The sequence below is a fragment of the Talpa occidentalis genome, unplaced genomic scaffold (genome assembly GCF_014898055.3).
Source record: "Talpa occidentalis isolate TD23 unplaced genomic scaffold, MPIMG_talOcc4v2.1 talOcc4.4, whole genome shotgun sequence".
Taxonomy (NCBI): domain Eukaryota; kingdom Metazoa; phylum Chordata; class Mammalia; order Eulipotyphla; family Talpidae; genus Talpa; species Talpa occidentalis.
In genome coordinates, this window is record NW_023604295.1 from 138,107,749 (window position 1) to 138,129,559 (window position 21,811).

A 21,811-nucleotide genomic window follows, 5' to 3' on the forward strand; every position below is an offset into this window, starting at 1 on the left:
AATCTTTTTCGGGCCTCCCCTGGTGGCACAGCGGTTGAGCGCTGGGCTGCGAGGCTGCCCGCAGCTTCTGCAGCACCAGTTCGCTCCCCGGCCACTGGCGAGTGTCCCAAAAAAAAATTTAAAAAATAAATGAATAAAAATCTTTTTCTATTCAAAGGTCAGAATGGGGCCTCCCTGGTGGCATGAGTGGTTAAGACACAGACTATGAAGCTATCTTCAGTCACTGAAGCACGAGTTCAATCCCTGGCCAGGGAGCAACCCACATGGCACTGCAGACCTCTCCTGTCTTGCTCACTGCTCCCCTCAGCATTGTATTTCAGTCAATCTGCCTGTTCTGTTCCCCATTTTGTCTTTGGTGATCCTCTCACCACCACACCTTTGGCCTATACCCCAGTTCTTGTATGCATAAATAAATAAATCTTTTAAAAAAAAACAAAGGTCAGAGTGAAATTCTTCTGTATTTTTCTCCTAGAAAACTTTTCATTTTAATTTTGATGATTAGGTCTATATCCACTTCAAATTCCATTTTGTGCATGAGTTTTTCACATTGGGTTACTTTGGTGCCTGTGTCAACAGTCAAACAAGTATCAATTCATTATCAGATACCAAACCCCATATCATGGTGATGTTTGCACCTAGTTATTCCAGAATTACTTTGTTTTTGTTACTATAGCTTACATATAAGCCTTGAAATCAAGTGGTATAAATGTTTCCAACTTTATTTCTTGTTTCAAGAGTGTATTGACAATTATATATCTATTGTATTTCATATTAATTTTAGAATTAATTATAAAATTTCTGCCCCAAAACATAATGGGAATGTGAATGAGTTGTTTTTGAATCTATAGATCAATTTGGGGGAAATCAGTCTATTGAAAATATTAAATCATCACACTTCTAAACATGGCTCATCTTTATTTTGGTTTTCTTAAATGTCTCCCTCCTATGTTTTACAGTGTTTACTATAGGAGTAGTCCATATTGTTTTTTACTAAATAAATTTCTAAGTATTTTATAATTTATAATGTTATGGTATTATTATTTAAATTTTATTTCCGATATCTATAGTAAATACATAGAAATATAATTGATAATTGAATATTAGTCTGGTATCCTGTCACCTTAATAAGCTCATTATTAGTTGTAGTACAGCCTGTGGCAAATTTAGAAAAGGTGAGAGGAGATGAGTTAAGAGAAAAATGGGTGGTTGAATGACACAGATAGGGTTGGAAATATTTCAGCCACAGTATGGATCTGGCTTTTAATTCTCAGTGAGGAAGGGTTGAGTATAAGGTTACGGTATAATTTGCCTTCCCTTTTAAAAATATTATCTGGACTCCTGAGTGGAGTAGAGATAATTGGAAAGGGAGGAATAAGAGTGAAAGCAAGAATACCAGTTAGTAAGATCTTCCAATAATGGGGTCTTACTTAATGGAAACCATTCAGGTCTTATTCTCAGATACTCTGAAGGTATAGATAGAAGATATGAGAGTTAAGAGTCAAGAATACCTCAAGTAAGCCTCCCCTGGTGGTGCAGGCGATTGAGCACCGCCCTGTGAAGCTGTCCGCAGCCTCTGCAGCACTGGTTCAATCCCGGCTGGCCGGCAAGGGTCCCGCATGGCACGGCAGACCTCTCCTGTTGTGCCCGCTGCTCCCCTCAGCAGTGTGTTTGTTCTGTTCCCCGCTCTGCAAATCCTCTCACCCTCCCACACATCTGGCCTGTACCCTGGTTCTTGTGTAAATGAATAAATAAATCTTTTAAAAAAAAGAATACCTCAAATATTTGGATCTGAGGGAGCTGAAGTATGGACTTGTGTTTTACTAAAGTGGCTATAGTTACAGTTTACTGGGACAAGGTCAGGCTTACAGTTTGGGATGTTCAATCTGAGATCTTATTAGATGCCTAGTGAATAATAACCTAAGATAATGAGCTTGGATTTCAGGGTACATACTGGACTCAAAGTAAATTTGAAACCTTCAGTTTATAGAAGATAATTTTCTTTTTTTTAAAGATTTTTTAAAATTTATTTATGCATACAAGGACTGGGGTACAGGCCAGAGGTGTGGTGGGTGAGAGGATTCACCAGAGACAGAGTGAGGAACAGAACAGGCAGATTGACTGAAATACACTGCTGAGGGGAGCAGCAGGTGAGTCAGGAGAGGTCTGCTGTGCCATGTGGGTAGCCCCCTGGCTGCGTGCTGGGGATCGAACTCATGCTGCAGTGGCTGTGCATTTCTTCATAGGCTGCATCTTAACCCTTTGCGCCACCAGGGAGGCCCTTATAGAAGATATTTTCTGACATAAAATTAGAAGATATTAATGGCCAAGGAATTGAAATGTTAGAAGATTATATTACTGAGGAAGAATGAACAAAGGAAATTAAGAGAGACAGGATCAGAGAGCTGGGATGAACCATGGATATAAGTCCTCTTCAAATCAAAGGATAAAATAATTGTCATGGACAAGGAATGACCTTAAGTTAATGAGAAGCAATGAGATCTAAAGTGTATCAAAAGCTACTCACAAATTAGGAAGCTGCCAGTGAGTTGCAAGCTCATAAGCAATTTACCCCTTTATTCCTGACATCATTAACTCATTTAATTATCTTCTCATTGGTCATCCATACCAGTTCAATTGTTGCTTCTGGTAAAGATAGCTTTACCTGGAATGTTCTTTTCCGAGATAGGTTCTTACTCTCTGAACTCTTAAGTTTTAACTCAAATGTTAATTTCTCAACTTTCTCCCCTTCAATTCAAACATGCAACATTTTCTGAGAGACTCACATATTTATTATTCTCCATAGCATGTCTCATCTCAAAAATATTTCACATTTAGTTATTTTATTAGTATCTGTCTCCCTGAATCAGAATTTGAACCAAAAAGGGCAATGATGTTTTAAGTTTTATTCGTAGCTATATTCCAGTCAGAGGGTTACTGACTGTAGTGAAGTCTCAATATAATCAATGGAAAGTTAATATTTTAGAACTAAGTGTTGGATTTATCAATCTGAAGGATATTTACTACCCTGACAAGACTAATTTCCACTATGTATTGAGAATTAGGGACTGATTGTGAGGAGTATAAGATAAAATGATAGGAGAGTAAGTGGAAGTAACTATACCTCTCTTTCAAAGATGCTCTGTAAAGAAAAGAGAAATAGGCTGGATGTACATAGATGAGGAATCAGAAAGGGTGTTTGGGTTTGTTGTTTGCTTGTTCTAAGATTGGAATAAGCCACTAGCGAGCGATAATGTGCTGATTCAGGAGAGAATGGACAGAGGGAAATAAATGAGGAGGGATTAAATAAATGAGAAGGGATTAAATAAATGAGAAGGGATGAGATCTAAAATATATCAAGTTTGTTCTATTTTCACCTAGAAACAAGAGCAATTCACCCATGTTTAAAAGAGAAAACGCATAGATGATATACATTTCCACAGATAGATTAATAGATCAATGATGGAAACTTTTGGCAATTTTCTTTTGATGGCTTTTCATTCTTCCTGAAATAGGAAGAAATTTCTAACTTTTTGAGTAGAAAGGAAGTATTAAAAGTTGGATAATCTTAATAGAAAGCTATGATGGAGTAACCACCCAGAATATGTACAATAGTGAACATTCTAAGAGAAGAGTTAGCAAACAATGGCTAACTCTAGCTCACCATCTGTTATGTAAACAAAGTTTTTTTGGAAATAGCTATGCCTATTTATTTACATATTCCTGTCGTTGCTCTAACACTATAATAGTAAAGCTAAGCAGTTGAAACACATGGTCTACAAAATTTAAAATATACACTATTGGTCTTTTACAGAAGTTGATAGCCTACATTTTTAAAATGTTGATATTTGTTGACAGTCCTGAGAACTCAACTGAGCTGAGGTGGGACTGGTCAGTCGGGCACGTGTTTTTATCCAACATATTAGTTATGCAAGTTCAGGTATGGACAGATGGATGAATTAAACCAGGATTGCTATTTTATATGTGAGTTTAAGGATAAAGGAGGGTCAATGGAGTTAAGAATTTGCCTAAAGAGGTGTTACAATGGTGAGCCATGCAATATAAGCTAGCTACTTTGGGAACTGATGGCTAAGGGCAGTGAAGAGCTGTAAAAATTGGGTGAGCAAAAAATATATGGTCCCAGCACAGCACAGTGGCTTACTGACATTTTTGGTCAAAGCTGGACCATATAATATGATAGTGATCCCAATAGAATATGCCATCTATGTTTGTGTAATTTGTACCTTATGATATTTATACAATGAAATTATCTCCTAACTTATTTTTCAGAGCATATCTCCATCATTAAGCAATGCATTGCTGTAGAAGTGTCTTGGAAAGTGAGGAAATAGAAGTTGACATGGTTTGTTGTTATAAATCATGAGTTTTAGATATTCGGTGCTTGGTGGGGTAGGGTGCAAAACGTTGAAGGAAAGAATACAAGCACAATGACTACAACTGACTTGTCAGGGTGCTTACACCAATATCTTAAGTGTCCACTTGGTTTAGAAGAAATCTCTTTATTGTTACTTCAAGCACTAAGTTTACTCTCATAAAAATAAAGACATATTCTACCCATGGAACAGTAATCACTGTCAATTGTGTGTGTGTGTGTGTGCGTGCGCGCGTGTATAAACAAATGTAGCTTCTAACCTCAAAGGCTGGGGAACTTGTGCTCTATTGCTCTGTCATTCAGAATGGTGATGAATAGGAAGTTAAGAAGGAGGCATTAGAGGTGAAGTCTTCGCAACATTGTGAGTGTGTTATACGCCACTACTCTGTATGTTTTCAAATGGTTGATTTTGTTAATTTTTCCTTAAAATGTTGTCCTGTTTGAAAAACAGATGTACATAAAAGTATAGCTCTAAAAAAAAAAGAAAGAAAGAAACAAGGAGGTGATAATTCCAGCTCATATCAAAGTAATCTGTTGGACTAGTCAAACTTTTCTTTATGGGAGGTTCTTGTCATTCATTTCTTGTTTCTGGAAATTCTCTCCATTTAAATAGTGGAAGGGTAGGATGGCATCTTTTTCAGTATATTTGATTAGATGTTACTCTGTAAATTATTTATGCTATCAGGTGTGGATCAACAAATTTCACAGAGGAATTAACAAGTGTCAGCATTAAAAATAGAGGAGATAAAAAAAAAAGTAGGCATTTATCAACTCTAAGTCTTCATCCATCAGAAGGCACAAAAGTGTGTCAATGCATTTCTATCAGATCATGTGGGTGACCCTTCACTGGTGAGGCAAGGATCTAATGAACCAGTAAAATGGGAATGTTGATTTATTTATGAAAATTTGGATAGCTCTTTCTGAGAGAAACGTACCAGCACTGTCTGGACATATCAAACAACAACAAAATCAGTAAGACAAATCTGGTGCTTACATAGACATACTCAGTCCCTTAAATGACACATACAAAAAGCAAATTTGCTCCTCATTCAGTGCATTCTTTTGATTATTGCTCCTTCAACCTACATAAAATGGTTCAGAGGAATTAACTCATAGATTTGGATTTGTCTTCGGATTCCCAATACTCATCAAGATGACTTCCAGGAAACAAAAATAATAGTTGAAGTAAATAAAAAAGCAAATAGATTGTAACCGTTCTCTGAAAGTCAAAAAAGTTTCCTATTCTCTCATTGGAGTAGAAATGCCGGGTAGCTGAGAGGGATGAGTTCCCCTACTGTTCTGTCTCCACCTCCTAGGGGATACCGGGATGTTCTAGTCTCTAGATCTGCAGGTTGAGTCTTTGCTCAAATACCTTGAGTGGAGGGCAAAAAAAATGCTGAAGAAAATAATTCCTTTGGTCTCTGTTGTTCTTTGCACTTTTTTTTTAAACCATTTTATAGGCTGTTGTTTCTTGATCTAATCTTGGTTTTTAGATTTCTTATCTTTCTTTTAAAAAAGATTCCTCATATGATATATATTTCCCCCCAAAACCTGCTCTTTTAGATAATCATAAGCTAAACACATGAAATTGCCAAGTTGCCATTCATAATAACACATCAACTATTGAAGGCTAATATAATTCCTTAGGCCTATGAAAACTACAGTTTTTATTGATAATTATTTTGTCATTTTTAAACTGTCATCACTTCTAGCTTGCCCAGAAGAAATTTCATTCAAACCAAACAAAATATCTAGAACATGTTTTGTTTCATTGCTCTCACCTTGATATTTTGAAGCGACCCAAGAAATCATGTTTCTTTCTGAACTGCATTAGTCTTTTTTGTTTCTCTGTTATTTTATGAGGCACTAAAGAAAACACAAAACAATAAAAATTAGGCAAGAAAATAGCATCACTTGGGAATTATCATTTGCTAAATGAAATCACCTCCAGTCTTCACCCCTTTGCTTTCCCCATATCCCCTAGAATCCCACACTGTCTGCTCATGCACAGAATTTTCATTGCATCTTAAGAGTGTTAGGCCAGCTGAGCTGACAGAAGCATCCTAAGGAAGGGGTGTCTATTGAATTTGAAAAGAATGCACACACATAGGAAAGAGGAATAAACAAAACCAAAAACAAAAGAATAAAACAAAAAACACTGCAGAAACTAATAATAAGTACACAAAGTCCACAAGTGTATTTATTACATTTGGCAAGCACTTGGTTCTACATTTCAAAAACGCCACCATCAAGCTGTTGGCACATTTATGTACAAAACAGATTAATTGTAATGCCTGCTACAAAGCACTCTTTGTGAAAATACAAACTCTAATACCAGAAAAAAAAAAGCCAAAAGCATCAACATCATTACATAAGTTTAAAGGACAGTTTTAAAAATCATCACAAACTGTTAGGACACATAAATGAAACACTATAATATAGAATTTAAAGAAGCCCATTAATACTTTTGCTGTGTAGCTGTAATACTGCATATATCAGAAAATGTTGAACCAGTAAGAGAGTCTAAGTGTAAAAAAAAAGAAGCAAAACCAACCCCAAATTAATTAAATAATACTACAGAATGCATAATCATGCCACAGAGAACCCTAGTAATACCCCTACTTACTACAAGAACTTGTAAAATTACGGATGATGCATATGACTCGTCGTTGTACAAAGATTGTTTCACTCAATAAATTTTATTAGAAATGCACTTACACTGAGAAAGGATTTCACAATGGTCAAATCAGTGCACAATAACTACCTAGTTTTTAAACACTGACAAAAATGTCTTGTCAGGCTACATCATTTTAAAAGACACTTTACAGCATTCCTGTAGCATTAGAAATAATCAAAAGAAGAGTCAAGGTTAAAACAAACACCAAATTTGGTCCAATAATACTGATTGCTTTTTTTTTATTCCTTTGATATAGGTACTTCTTATAAATGAATATGAATGAACATTTGGTTAAAATGACTTACTTGAAATAAAGACACAAATATATCACTATACTTCAAAAGGATACATTCGCTAGTGGCCTCTGACCACACTTTAAAAAACACTACAGGTAAACCAACATAGATTGGAAGGCTGCAAGCAAAGCTATTATATTAATGGAAGCCTTTTCAAATATATCATACACATTTTAGGGATAGTTTACAGAGGTGCAATCCATCAAAACTTTTTAAAGTAGGTAAAACAACTTCCCAGGGGTTAGTGTGCTTATTTTTAATATACCACCTTCATAAAGGTAATTAATGTTCCACATTAGCATATTAAAAGTTCCAATCCAGCCACTGCTCACATCACAAAGAAGTCATTCTCCGATAGCCCACAGCAGTTATTTCCATTGAAAGTGTGTCTAGACTAAACTCGAAAAGGTAAGCCTGGTGTCAAGATCTTGTAAAGGCAAGGAGCCATGCATTAGCAACACTGTTTCTACATGCTCACAACAGAAACATGAGTAGTCAGAGGGAAATACCTTTTAAGTACATCGAGAAAAAATACAATGTTAACAAAGATAAGAAGCACTTTTTTGGAACCTACTCTTACAAATTTAGAAATTGCACCTTAGATTGATGAAAACATTAATCAGGGCCTGTCGGAACAAGGCCCAGATCTTCCAACAAGTTTTCCATATTTCCAGAAGCAACATTGTGGAATCATCTCTGTCTGTTGTTCATAATGTACAATGGTCCCTTTGAAGGTTACCTGTAGTTAAACTAGTTACCAAAATCAAAACTAAAAAGTATAAAAAGCTATTTGTCTTTTCAAAACATAAGAAATAATGCAATAGGTGTTATGTGTGACATGTGGGGGCATGGTTAAAAGTCAAATAAATCTTGGCATTTGACAACGTTAGTATCTTTGATCTTAGGAATTATTAAATGAATTTCACAAATTTAACAGAAGAAAAAAGGCTGGATAGGAGCTTGTAGAAGATATCTGATTACACCAATTTCACAAATTCGGACATTAAGTGCTAAACAACAAAAATTGTATTCGGATGATTCATAAGTCACCCTACATATCATTGATGAGAAGCACTTTCATTTTGTTTTGCAAAAGGTTGGATGGTTGGATGGCCCTTTAGTTAAACACCAATGCATTCCAGTGGTAGAAAGGAAGGGGTTTTATTTATGTGTATGCGTTGAGCCGCTCTTTGGAGCGAGTGGAGTGGATGTCATGTAGCTCTTGCTCCTCCTTGGACTTGATGTCCTCGTACTTTTGCATCCGGCAGGCATCCTTCACATATGCCCAGTTGGCCGACAGGACCATCAGGTAGTGGACCTAATCAAAGGCAGAATAATTTATAGTGGAAGTCTGTTCAGCATCAGGAAAGGAATATTCAAACTATACATTCATGTTTTCATTCATAAAATGGAACCAAATTTTCTGGGATAATAGCAACAACAGAAATGAAATTAATTCCTTTCTCTTTCAACTCAATGATACACTATCTCAGCCCCTTTTCTTTCAGCATCTCATTTCTTTCTGTTTTTCCAGATCTGAAGCATCTAAGACAGTTTCTTAATCTTTAAGTGAAGTTTCCTGTCTATTGAACTCTCCTTTATCCAAATGATCTATTTCATGTTCATGTTTTTATGTTTCTAACCCACAATCAGACATATTCTCATATAATTTCGGTCTAGTCAATTTCAATAAATGGGATGACATACTAAGAAGGGTCATGGGCACCCAAATTAAGCCTCTGGTCACTTATCAAGTTAATTTTCCACATAATGCATCTTGCAATTTATCCTAGACTGCAACCCACAATAAAATAGGTATTGTGTCATACAGCTTTTGTGTATTTATATACATTCACAACTTTGGTCAAAAACAAAGTTCCTGATTTGCTTTGAGTAAAAAATGTAGTTCCTCAAGTAATGAAGCTTATGATTTGACTTAACTGACTCCGGAATGAGAACACTTATGCATTTCCTTTGCCTCTTGTTCCTTAGGAGAGTTAAAGCAGTTTTCCAAAGGCTGGATTTTTATGGATGAATAGAAGAGAGACACTAGGTTGTCAGTGATTTACCTTCTCTGGATTTTAAAGCGTTGGCAATACTTTTATCCATAATTTAGTAAAAAAAGAACAAAAAATTCTGATAGGAGATAAGCTGATTTTCAGAAAGTACAGCTAGACATAAAAAATGTAAAATCAACTCTAAATGGTGACTACTGTGGCATATTAACACACAATAGAAGAAAATAACAAAACATTGTTGACACATTATGGGAAAATGGTGCATATCAATAAGAATCAGTCCTTCCCAGAATAGCTAATTTCCTCTGAAAATTTTCATTTTCTTCAATGGAAATTTTAAGCCCCATACAAGCAGGAGCTGTGGGTTACATTCTTGTATTCCATGGCATTTTTACAGTAAAGCTTATTTAATCATGATATATTCATGGATTGAACAGGCTCATACATATAACAGAGCTTACGTGGCATTCTGTTGTTGCTGCTAAAATACTAATGCTGTGGAAAATGCCTAGCAAGTACAGATACTGAAAATATATGCCAATGAATGAATATATTCTTAGATGTGATGTTCAAAAACTTTCTTTTTACAGTCTGAATTTTTTTTAAAGATTTATTTTTATTTATTTATGCATACAAGGACTGGGGAGCAGGCCAGAGGTGTGGGGGTGAGAGTATTTACCAGAGACAGAGTGGGGAGCAGAACAGGCAGATTGACTGAAATACACTGCTGAAGAGAGCAGCAGGTGAGACAGGAGAGGTCTGCTGCATCATGTGTGTTAACTCCCAGGCCTGGATCTAACTCTTGCTGCAGTGGCTGCCAATAGCTTGATAGTGCTGAGACTTTAACCCCTGGGCCACCAGGGAGGCCCCCAGTCAGGAAATATAACTCCTGAGTTATTAACACTGAGAAGGACCTTCCTCCTTCAATGCTGAAGAACTTCAATCCTCCAAGTCAGAAGCCACGCCTCTCAATGGGTTTTGCAGACGTTTCATCTGGAGCACAAGCTCCCGGTCTGTTACACTCCCTCACTCAGCTGGAGTAGTGAGCCCTGGGACCTGCTCCAATGCCAAGTTACTAATTTTCTCCCCCTAACAACTCTTTTAAATGGTGGAGAAGAGCACATATTAATTTTAAAACAAATTCTTATAATTCTTGCCTCAAATTACAGATAACATTCTAAATGTTTAGGTAGAGCAGAATTCATCTCAATTTCCTCAGGATAACATGGAAGTAAAGATGGCTGCTGTGTTGCGGAGGGTAAGTGAGATCATGGGGAGTTTGATCACGGTTATAGCATGACAGGTATTGAATGTGCTCATGTACATGAAGCAGTTGACAATACTTTCAGCAGAGTAAGTTTTAAAGAAAAATTAACTAGCAGCAATACTACTGTAGTGCCAGGAAGAGAAGCGGTAATTATATCATGTGTCCTAAGACCTAAACTATTGCTGAAGCTAAATAACTGGAAATACTGCTTGAACTATGGAGAGATTATTTTTTAAGGAATGTATGCTCTGTATCTATTTAGATATCCAAAAGGATGTTTAGTTGTTGAAAAAATCTTCTAAACTTTTACAGTTTCATATGAACCTGTATGCTACGAGTACTTAATTCTATACTGTTTCAAAAGGTACTTTAATAGACTTCTTACACATGGGTGTATATTGGTGAAACAAAATGATCCATCACACTGGAAGAAGCATATGAATACAAATGTACAGATGTTGCCTCTAATTTCAGTCAAGCTGGGTGTTGCTTGAGACCACGGCCTTTGGAACATCACGGTCCAGAACATGTTGATACTTCCTTAGGGCATATCTGAGCACTGTTTAGATTAATAATATATGCTATTTGCTCATTATTCTATTGTAATTCCTCTCATTAATCAGCCAACATGACTTTATTAAATATCTCATATTCTGAAACTAAATTTCTAGATAGAGGGTTAGAGTCACTATATCTACAATGGTGAACTATGATTAAATCAATAAAACATCTGAAAACTCATCCCAGCAGTGACATGGCTGGCTCTGTTAGATATTTTAAAGAAGCATTCTTAGTAAAATAGAATCTGATCTTAATACTAAAGTGTTTATAAAGTCACTAAAAATAACTGGTCTGAAATGGCTCATTAGCACATCAACATTGTCTCATCATTCCTATTTTTAGTCTTTGACCAGAAATAAAACACTCTTCAAAAAATAAAAGCATTCCTTTCACCAGCACATTAGACAACGAAATGGCACCAGAAGGAAAGGTATTAATAAATCCAAATTAATTCATCCATTTTGCATATTGAATTTGCCATAAAAGTTATGAGGTATTGGGAAGCTTCTAGAGTTCTATGCTACCTCTATTCTAGGGTACAAAAATGAGAGCTGAAGACCTGACTACAAAAGCCCTCACTGATGCTGAGAGTATTTGTGTGTTGTTGAAATATGACTTTCCCATGAACAACTGGACTTGTATGAGTCACAAAGGAAAAGACAGGACTGGACACATAGTAAGTTCTCAAATCTTGGCGAGAACCTAAAGGGGCGAAAGCAACTTTATGGACTTAAAAAAAAACTTATAATCCTTACTTTTTTGGTTACCCAAATAATAACTGTAATGACAGAAATAGAGATATCTAAAAACAAAAAGAGGAAAATAATGCTCAAAAATAAATTAAGGAAAGAAATGATACCTGTCATTGTTACAACATGGGAGGACCATCTGGAATCTTTCAGGGATATAAAGAGTTTGGGACAGTAACTTCTCTCCTAATAATTGTATTTACTCAACACAGAACAACAGTGCTTCTCACTAGAATGGCAGAGGATATTGTGCTCTCCGTAATAATATCACTTAAGCTATGCCCATAATAAGCACCAGAATATTCTTTTAAAAACAATAAGAATTATATCACAAAAAGGTAAATTACAGACTCTCACTAACGTCACAGTAAACCTGTAAAGTTTGTCAGTGGTCAGTTAATTCACAAGGACTGAAGAATGGCAAATTTAGCAGTTCAGGTATGAATTCACAACTTTCCCAAACTCTCTGAATCACTTTGTTTAAAAAGAACATAATCCGTAGTGTTTATGTATAATTTAGTCCTTTGTAGACCACTGTTCTTCATGTTAATATTAGCTAATTTAAATATTTATGCTATTCATTGACCTAAATATATAAGAAAATAGTAATCTTTCTTATTTTCAATACTCTTGAATATTATCACGGTACATAGTAGATAGTAACTAACATACCTAACTATATTATAGTTTTTAAGATAATTTGGGATCAGATATTTCAAGATAAATACTTAAAATGTGTATACAGAAAAGAATAAAAACATTCTCTTATTAACTATACACGTTGGAAAATTAACAGCAATCATGTACTATCTTTTTATTAATATCCAATCCATAAGTGTCCCCAAAATGTCTTAAGATGCTTTTAAAATATTTAGTCTGGGCCTGGGACCAGTAAAAGCTCACAAGTCTATTATGTCTTCTAAAACTTTTTGAGAGGGCCTCCCCTGGTGGCGCAGGTGATTGAGCGCTGCACTGTGAAGCTATCCTGCAGTCTCTGCAGTGCCAGTTCCATCCCAGCCGGCTGGTGAGAATCCCACATGGCGCAGCTGACGTCTCCTGTCTCGCCCACTGCTCCCTTCAGCAGTGTATTTCATCAGTTTGCCTGTTCTGTTCCCCGCTCTGTCGCTGGTGAATCCTCTCACCCTCCCACGCCTCTGGCCTGTACCCCAGCTCTTGTATAAATAAATAAATAAATCTTTAAAAAAAAATAAAACTTTTTGAGAATCTTGTGTGCTTTCTGTTTGGTAGCTATGATTTGTTAATATTTCCAAAGAAATATTAACAGACATGATGTCAAATTATTGAGGTTTTTTTTTTTAATTTTTTTTTTATAGAGGCATGTTATTTATTTATTTATTTATTTGTTTGTTTGTTTGTTTTGTTTATACATGCACTGGGTACAGTCAGAAGCGTGGGAGGGTGAGAGAATTCACCAGAGCCAGAGCAGGGAGCAGAGCAGGCAGAAGGACCGAAGTACACTGCTGAGGGGAGCAGCGGGTGGCAGGAGAGGTCTGCGCGCCATGTGGGACCCTCCTCTGGTGGCCAGGGAGCAACCGGGGATTGAACCGGCGCCGCAGAGGCCGCGGGCAGCTTCACAACCCAGCGCTCAACAGCTGCGCCACCGGGGAGGCCCAAATTATTGAGGTTTTAACAAAGATAATTTAATCCCTTTTCCATAAAAGAGACAATATGACTCTTCTTGTTCTTATTTAAGGGAAAAAATTGTGTACTAAAAGGTAAAGAATTAATTAGATACTCAGAATATCCCACTAATTCATAGATGCTATAGAGATTTTTTTTGTGTTTATCTAATATCTAAACTGCTAATGAGTTATGAACCTGTACTCCTAAAACATACATACCACATTACCTCAATTTTAAAAACTACTAATGTGTTTACTTATTTTATTGATTTGCCAACATTATTGTAGGTTTTAATCCTTAAAATAATTACCAATATATTTTTATTTAATGATAATGTCTTTAGGTTAAGCTCTGTTTTTCACTTATTTACTTGCCAACTATCTTCCCTCCTCCTACAATTTTTAAAACGATATTAAAATAAATAGGATTTGATGGACTTTAGACATTACAGATAAATTATTGTTCATACAGGAAATAGCTCTGTAAGTCAAACTGAAAACCAGGCATTAATGCTTGAAGGTCTTACCATAGCAATAACGGCTGCCCCAGCTCCAGCAAGTGCCACAATGAACAAGTGGAAGGTCATGTTTAGCTGCAAATGAAACCACAGAGAACCAAATCATGTGTCAAGGTTGCAGGCAGAAGACAGATCAGTACTGCTCCTATGTCATAAATATGAACTTTTACAAAGTGAGCATATGACAAACCAGTTCCTCCATGAAAACACATTATTACAATGACATCTCTACATCCTTCCAACTTCATCATTTTAGGGAAATTTCATGTTAAAACTGAGGTCATGGTTAATAATGATAGCTTTAGTAATATCATAAAAATAAAAGACTCTTTTTCTTTTTAAATGTGACTATAAAATTTTTGATGAAGAGGGTAGTTTCTAAAAAGAAATTAAAACATTTATTGTAAATTTTACTGGATTATGCAGAGCATCTGATTCCTGTGAATATTATTACTGAATAATATTGCTGCAAGTAAAATTGCCACTAAAAGAAAAAGGGGAAAAGTCAACATAGATTTAATTATATATTCTTCAAATAACAAAATGAACACTGAAATTCTGACTAAATTAAAGGCTGTAAAAACATTCACCTCAGTGGATTCACACATCCTCAGGAAATTCTCAGAGACGGTGCAAATTTTCTTTTCCTCTCCAATTGTCACAATCCCTACAGCATGGAGAAAATTACAGTTTAGCATTATAAATGTTTTCAGGGCCCAGAGAAAGAAAAAGAAATGTTGCTGATAAAATCTGAGCAAATTCCATTTTGTGTTATAATGGAAAAATTCTTCCCTGGTTCTCATTGTTAGATAATAATTATGAGTAGAATTATGAAAGGAAGACCAAAGCTATTTAGCCCTCAAGCAATTCAAAACATTTTCCATCTAAATTCAATTGAATCTAGCTACCAGAATCTTTGGATTCAACTGTAGGTAGGTTATTGGCTTGGTCCATTACAATAATGGTGTAGGCATCACAATCATTTAGAAACTATGCCCCAGACTGTGCTGGAGTCTGGGTCTAAATTTATTCTGGTAGCATAATGTTTCTATAGAAACATATTGCCCACAGGAGTCATTTTCCTCAGTTAATATTGAAAACACTGCTATTAGGAACGAGAAATAAAAAGATGTAATTTCACTCATAGTTAGCCTTGCTCCAGTTGGTTTATGAATCCACATCAATCAAAATCACCTGGGAACTGTCAAAAATATGTATTTCTAGGCCACTACACAGAGCTGTTCAGTCAGAATCTATGAGCATTTGCCTGGAATGCTGCCTTTTTAAAAGGAAGCAAGGTGATTGACACACACAGATCTCACTGCAGAAAAGAGAACTGATCAACTTAAGCCTAAAAGGGTTCTGTAATTTTAAGAACCACTGAAATGTTAAACACATATAAACATGAAGGGAAAAAAATCACAAGTTCTGGGAAAACTCATACCTAAGCTTTTATCACTTGCTGCTCTTTATTTAGTTTTAATGTGTGTGTATTCACACATTCTGAGCTTTAAGGTGCACTTATCAGCTCCCCTCTCCTATGGAGCTGTTGTCATTCTGCTTTGCAGAAGTCTGTGTGATCTTCAGTTCAAAACCATTATCCCCTTGCACTGCATCAAGTGTAGAGATACTTCTCTGTGACCTTTCCTTTCTGTCAAAATGGTTCTGAGAGTGAGGAAAAGAATACCTATAAGATTTGTCCAGTAAACCATTATTGTTGGGGCCTCCCTGGTGGTGCAAGGGGTTAAGCATCATCACTGTGAAGCAATCTGCAGCTACTGCAGCACGAGTTCTATCCCAGCAGGGAGTTACCCACATGGCACAGCAGACCTCTCCTGTCTCACCCGCCGCTCCCCTCAACAGTGTTTTTCAGTCAATCTGCCTGTTCTGTTCCTCACTCTGTCTCTGGTGAATCCTCTCACCCCCATACCCCAGCTCTTGTATGCATAAATAAATAAATCTTTAAAAACAATAATAAAATTCACTATTATTGTTGGGAAAGCATCTTGGTAAAGACTATTATTCCCCATACTGATCTATTCCTGATGTCATACTTGTGGAGGACCTAGTGTGTACACACATTCCTAACACATTTACCCACATTTGCAGCAAGACTTCTAGAAAGCATTCCCTTTGTTCACTGTAATTCCTCTCCATGTGTTGTCTTCACTTAAACCCTTACCAGTCAGATTCTGGCCCAAATTTCTATGGAATTTGTCCTTATAAAGGTTGCCAATGACCACCATGTTGTTAGAACCAAAAGCAAATCCTCTGTTCTCATTCACGTCTCAGTCAGCCATGTTGGAGGCAACTCACCATGCTTCTTTCTTGTTCCCTTCATTTGGTGTCATAGATCTACAATCTACTCTTTGTGTCTTTCTAGTCTCACTGACTTCTTGATATCTTGGGCTCCTGCTCAGCCCTGCCTGTGTTGGTGGGGCACCTCAGCATCTGGTCTTCAGTTGTCTTTCTGCCTTGTTGACCTCAGTGACTCATAGAGTTTTAAATATTAGATATCAGCAACTATTCCTAAATCAACTCTGTATGCATAGAGCTGCTATTATTTTCATCACCCAAGCAATAAAAACCTCTCCCAAAATCCAGATTCATGTCTAGTTTCTTACTTGACAACTCCATTCTGATTTTTAGTAAGCATCTAAAAATCACCATCTCAAAACTGAACTTCTGATCTCCCTGGTTAACCCACTTTCTAGAAAGCCTTTCTTGAAGTCTTTCCCTTCTCAAGAGAATATCAAGCTTGTCAGTTTCTTAATCAAAAAATCAACTGCTCTTTGAATCCTCTTTTTCTCTCAACATTATAGATAGTCTATCTCAAAATATAACCTTCAGATTATATTCAGACTGCTCTTCATGTTTCCTTTGTTACTATCCTTGGTCGAGCCACCAAAGTCTCGCAGAGGGATTATTATGTGAGTGTGCTAACTGGCATCCCTGCTTCCACTCTTGTGCAAACTATTATCTGTACAGCAGGAAAGTGATCTTTCTATAGTTTAAATGAGACCTTATTTCTCTTCTGGCAAAAACTTGCAAATATTCTCTATTTCCTTTAGAATTTCAATTGCTACAACCTTCAATGGACTCATAATAATTGTATGTTCCACAAACTTTAGACTTCATCTCTTCTCTCTACTTTCTTATTTTACTTCAGTCACATAAGCCTCCTTGTTTTTTGTTGAGATACTAAGGTATTATCTTGGTAACTTTGGACTGAATCTTACCTCCGTTGAGAATACCTACATGGCTAAGACCCTCATTTCTTTCACTGACACTTGGTAAAGCCTTTTTCCATCACCCTTTCTAATCTTATAACCAAACACTTTAAAAAATTTGTATGTTTTTAAACATATTTTACATATAAATATAAATATGCATGTAAAACATGTATAAATGTTTTCAGATGTACAAATATATAAACACACAAATACATAAGCATGTACATCTAAAGCATGTACATCACATAGAGAATGCAGTCTGCATCACATACATACCATGGACCACAAATCTACACTGCAAATTAGTTTGCAAACAAGCATATAAGTAACAGGAAGCTATGACAACAAGCTCAGGTATATAAGATGTGCTACAATACAAATCTGAAACCTGATTATTTTGACCCATGTGTATCTGTGTATGAATAACCAAATTGGTGTAACCCAAAATTAAATTTTTCCAAGTGCACTGTTTTTTTACTATGGAATGCTTCATGCATTTGTGTGTCCTTCTTGAACTGGGGCCACACTAATCTTCTCTCTCTATGTCTCCAATTTTAGTATATGTGTTGCTGAAGTAAGCACTCAAGTTTAGTCATTTTTAAAAACATTGACTACATGTTTTATTTGCTAGATATAGAGAAGTTTTTAGCTACAATAGACAGATTGACATTTCCAGTTTCTTAGCAGCAATTAGGAAAAAAAGCAAGTAGCCTCTGAATCACATACACTGTTATAAACCAATGTTACCTCAATTAAAAAAAAAAAAACCTACAAATGGGTCTGAAGTTTGCTGGAGGAAGTAGTAATGCTGATTGGTCAAGGACTACTGAGCTAAGTCTTCCCTTTCTTCAAGGGACAGCTGAAACCCAACCTTTTCTTTAATTCTTTCATGATTTGAGATTATATTGATTTCTGCACCTTCTCTGAATTGCAGTTGCACTTAGTCAATAACGTATCATTGACTTCTTGGGTTTTAATGAGTTCATATATGGCAGCTTCTCTTCCCTGTTTGAAAACAAGCTCTTTAAGAGCAAAAAGGTAAGTAATTCTCACCTGCTTAAAAAAAATGCTTAAAAAATAAAAATGTTATTGAAATAAAAACCCAACAAGTATTGCTCAAGAGAATGAACAATAACACACTGCAGAGAGAGATCACAGCAAGCACTTGGTACATCAGAGTTGTACTCATAAGCTTTTTCTATAGTTTTTCTTTATATAAGTTTAGGTTGGCTTAACAAAAGCAATATATTTATGACTTCTAAAGAATTGGTTGTGACTGAAATATGAAAACCTTTAAAGAAAATAATGCATATTGTATGCATAGAGTTGCCATTATTTTTATCACCCAGGCAATTAAAACCTCTTGGTTTTAACCTTGGAGTTATGTCCATATAAAAATGTCCATGTAAGCACACCTCTTCCCAGTGGAAGAGCTGTTCATAGTTTCTCTATTGTCTCCTTGCCAAAAAACTCCATCCTCAGAATGGATCATCCTGTTTTCAATTTGAATCTGACTATAAGGGGGGCCTGAGGACTTTGACAAGATGGCAGATGGGCCACACAGCTAGCTGGTGGTAGAATCATTTTATGCTCTCTGTCCTGTGAACTGCCCTTAATATACCCTCAAAGCACAAGGCCTTCAGACATCATCTAGTGAAATGTTACCCACTCACTTAAAGTATGAAAAAAATCTCATTAGAGAAAAACATTTAAAGTGTTCCAGATGCTAATAGGTTAGATTTTAATAGCTGTTCAGCACAAAAAAAAAAAAAGTCCATTTGAGCTTGTGAATATGCATATCTTTTAAAATTCATAGCTACAGTGTTTTTACAAATGATGAACTAGAATTGCAGATAGCTGCGATTAGACTTTGCACATTCCCAGTTCTGTTCCTATTTCAATAGGAGAGTGAGTTGATTTACAATGAAGAGCATAAACTCTGAAGCTAGATTGCCTCAGTTTGAACTCTGGCTCTGTCACTTTCTAGCTATAACCTCCTTGTATTGATATAGTATAACTAATATAACCTTGGGTAAGGTTATATATAATATAATCTTGGGTAAGGTTATATTAACCTTATTTAACCTCTCTGTGCCTCAGCGCTGTCATTTATAAAAGAGCATAACAACAGTATCTCTGCCATACAGAGTTTTAAGAATTAGTCAAATCAAGATATACACAGCACCTAGAATAGGTTCTTTACATTGTCAGTCCATAGACACAATGTAAACTATTATTAAAACATGAAACTTTAGCTCTCAAAAAATAATAATAATGAAATAGGACTACTGATTTATTTAACATTCTTTGATTTTGTGGTTTTTCACCATGAAGTTTTTTTGATCTATTTCAGAAGTAGATATTTCATGATGACCGTCACACCAGACTTCAACATTTGTGAATTTTTTAACAGGAGAAGATGAAAACACCACATTGAATTTGGAAAAGAGCCAGCAACTCGGGCTAAGGTAATCATAATTACAACTTGCCAAGTCAGGACATAAATCTGATAGCCAGCACAATATGTGTGCACATGTTCATGTAAGATCAACTTCTAACCAATCCTGAACCCCGACTTATTTAAATTGAAGAAAGAATGTCTTCAAAGTGAACACTGGATAGATTTATCTTTTTGGTAGAAGAGGTCATGTTGATGCTTTTCCAAAGCAATGAGGTGATTGGCAACACTGGAAGGACAGCTGTTTCAGTAAAACCATATGAGGTATTGTCTCACAGTCAGAGAGACACCTACCAAACTGACGAAGGTCCAAACAGAGATTTGCTCCCTCCACCAAGGTGGTATTTCGGCAGATGGTCCACAGATTGAAGTACATGTAAACTGGCAGGGAGGTGAAAGCTGTGACTCCCAGCCAGGCCAACATGAAAAGGTATGTCAGCATAATGAACTGCAAGAGAGAAAAGAAGAATTCTGTGTTTTATTGACCAAGTTCAACATAGAAGGTTCTGAGCACTGTATAGTGCACCAATCTTACCACAGCACAGTTAGGAACTGCAGCCCAGGAATCTATGGTCATGTCAATGAACCAGTGGGGAAATTGCACTATGGCAGACGTTCCGCTGGGCAAAGAAAAAATCCATCTGCATCATATTGCCTGTTTCATTTGTGTATTTATCTTAAAAATCCCACCTCACATATTTTTCAAACATTAGAACATGGTGACTGGTATATGACAGAGAAGATTCTGCAAAATGAGTTAAAACTTTGTCAACAGATTTGTATTACAATGAAGTGGTACCATTTCACTTCATAACTTAGTCATGTTTATAGTTAGCCTGAAATCTATGGTGATTTTCAAGGTTTTTTAGAATATAATGGTACGAGTATGTACTTTCACACTTTTAAAAATTCTGTGAATTTAAGTCATATGCATATTGATTTTACTTTTGCTACAGAACCAAATTAAAATATAATTTTGACTTTGAAAACGAGGGTCTTTTGATTTATTTCAGAAATAAACCAAAATTTATTTTTGTGAAATGTAATGAAAAGTTATTCATATGTCTTTGGTAGAGTTGAATTAGAGACTTAGTTTCAGCATAGGAGATGAGTTTTTAGATGTTAGATTAAAAAAAAAACAGATGCATATATTGGTAGATGAATGAACAGCTCATAAATGATAGATGATTTTTATGGCTTCAAATTACTTCCAATTATTTAATCCATCTCCTCTACATATAAGTCATCTGTATAAATATGCATCCTTAATTGTCTAAGCTAACACTTGTATTGACAACTACAGACATAATAGAAAAGGAACAAATAAGTCTTAATGGCCTGAGGGAAAAATACAGGTTTAAAACCACACATTGTTTCAAATTGATTATATAGCTTAAAGTAAATTATCTGTCACTGTATTTATTAGCATTGCTCATGATACAAGTAAATAATTCATTATATGATGTGTCCATGTAGGTAAACACCAAACACTACAGGTCTCTACTATGAAATATTAATAATTGTGATAAATCCATATCCATCCTAGCAATGTTCTAAAAGTGTGATTTGGCAGAGACATTTCCACCTTATACACTCAAGATGCAACAATACCTGGTCAAAAAACACCACAAAATTCATGTTCAATGTAAAGTTGTTTAAAGTGTAGTAAGTCAAATATTGATGATTTCACTCATATGTTGAGTATATGGAAACAAAGAAAGAGGCTACACTAAACCAAAACAAAACCTAGAAATTTGACTGCAGAATTGAGGCTACCAGAGCAGGAGGGTAAGCTCTAGGGACAAAATGGGGAAGGAACAATGGACCATGCTAGATAATTACTGGGGCCTTGGTAGTGGGTGTGATGCAGTAACATACACCTCAAGAGGTGTGAGCTTGTACCCCTAAATCATATACATATATGTTGTAAACAAATGTTATCTTAAAATGATACAATTTAAAAAATTCAGTACTGAAGTAAATATCCCTAAATGGCTCTTA

General features: G+C 35.9%; 1 protein-coding gene and 1 non-coding gene across 4 annotated transcripts in view; both read right to left on the reverse strand.

The window, feature by feature from the left end:
* Positions 1–6,557: 6,557 nt before the first annotated feature.
* Positions 6,558–21,811, reverse strand: part of GPM6A (glycoprotein M6A) — a 257,004-nt gene continuing 241,750 nt past the window's right edge. For all 3 annotated transcript variants that reach the window (XM_054701053.1, XM_054701052.1, XM_037526461.1), the window contains exons 4-7: positions 20,105–20,258; positions 14,710–14,786; positions 14,129–14,194; positions 6,558–8,681 (exon numbers count right to left, since the gene is read on the reverse strand). In XM_054701053.1, coding sequence (XP_054557028.1) covers positions 8,529–8,681; positions 14,129–14,194; positions 14,710–14,786; positions 20,105–20,258 — 450 coding nt within the window. In that variant the 3' untranslated portion in view covers positions 6,558–8,528. The remainder of the gene's footprint in view (positions 8,682–14,128; positions 14,195–14,709; positions 14,787–20,104; positions 20,259–21,811) is intronic.
* On the reverse strand, positions 17,826–17,934 carry LOC119258335 (U6 spliceosomal RNA). The gene has a single exon (XR_005128203.1). It is a non-coding gene; the product is annotated as a U6 spliceosomal RNA (small nuclear RNA).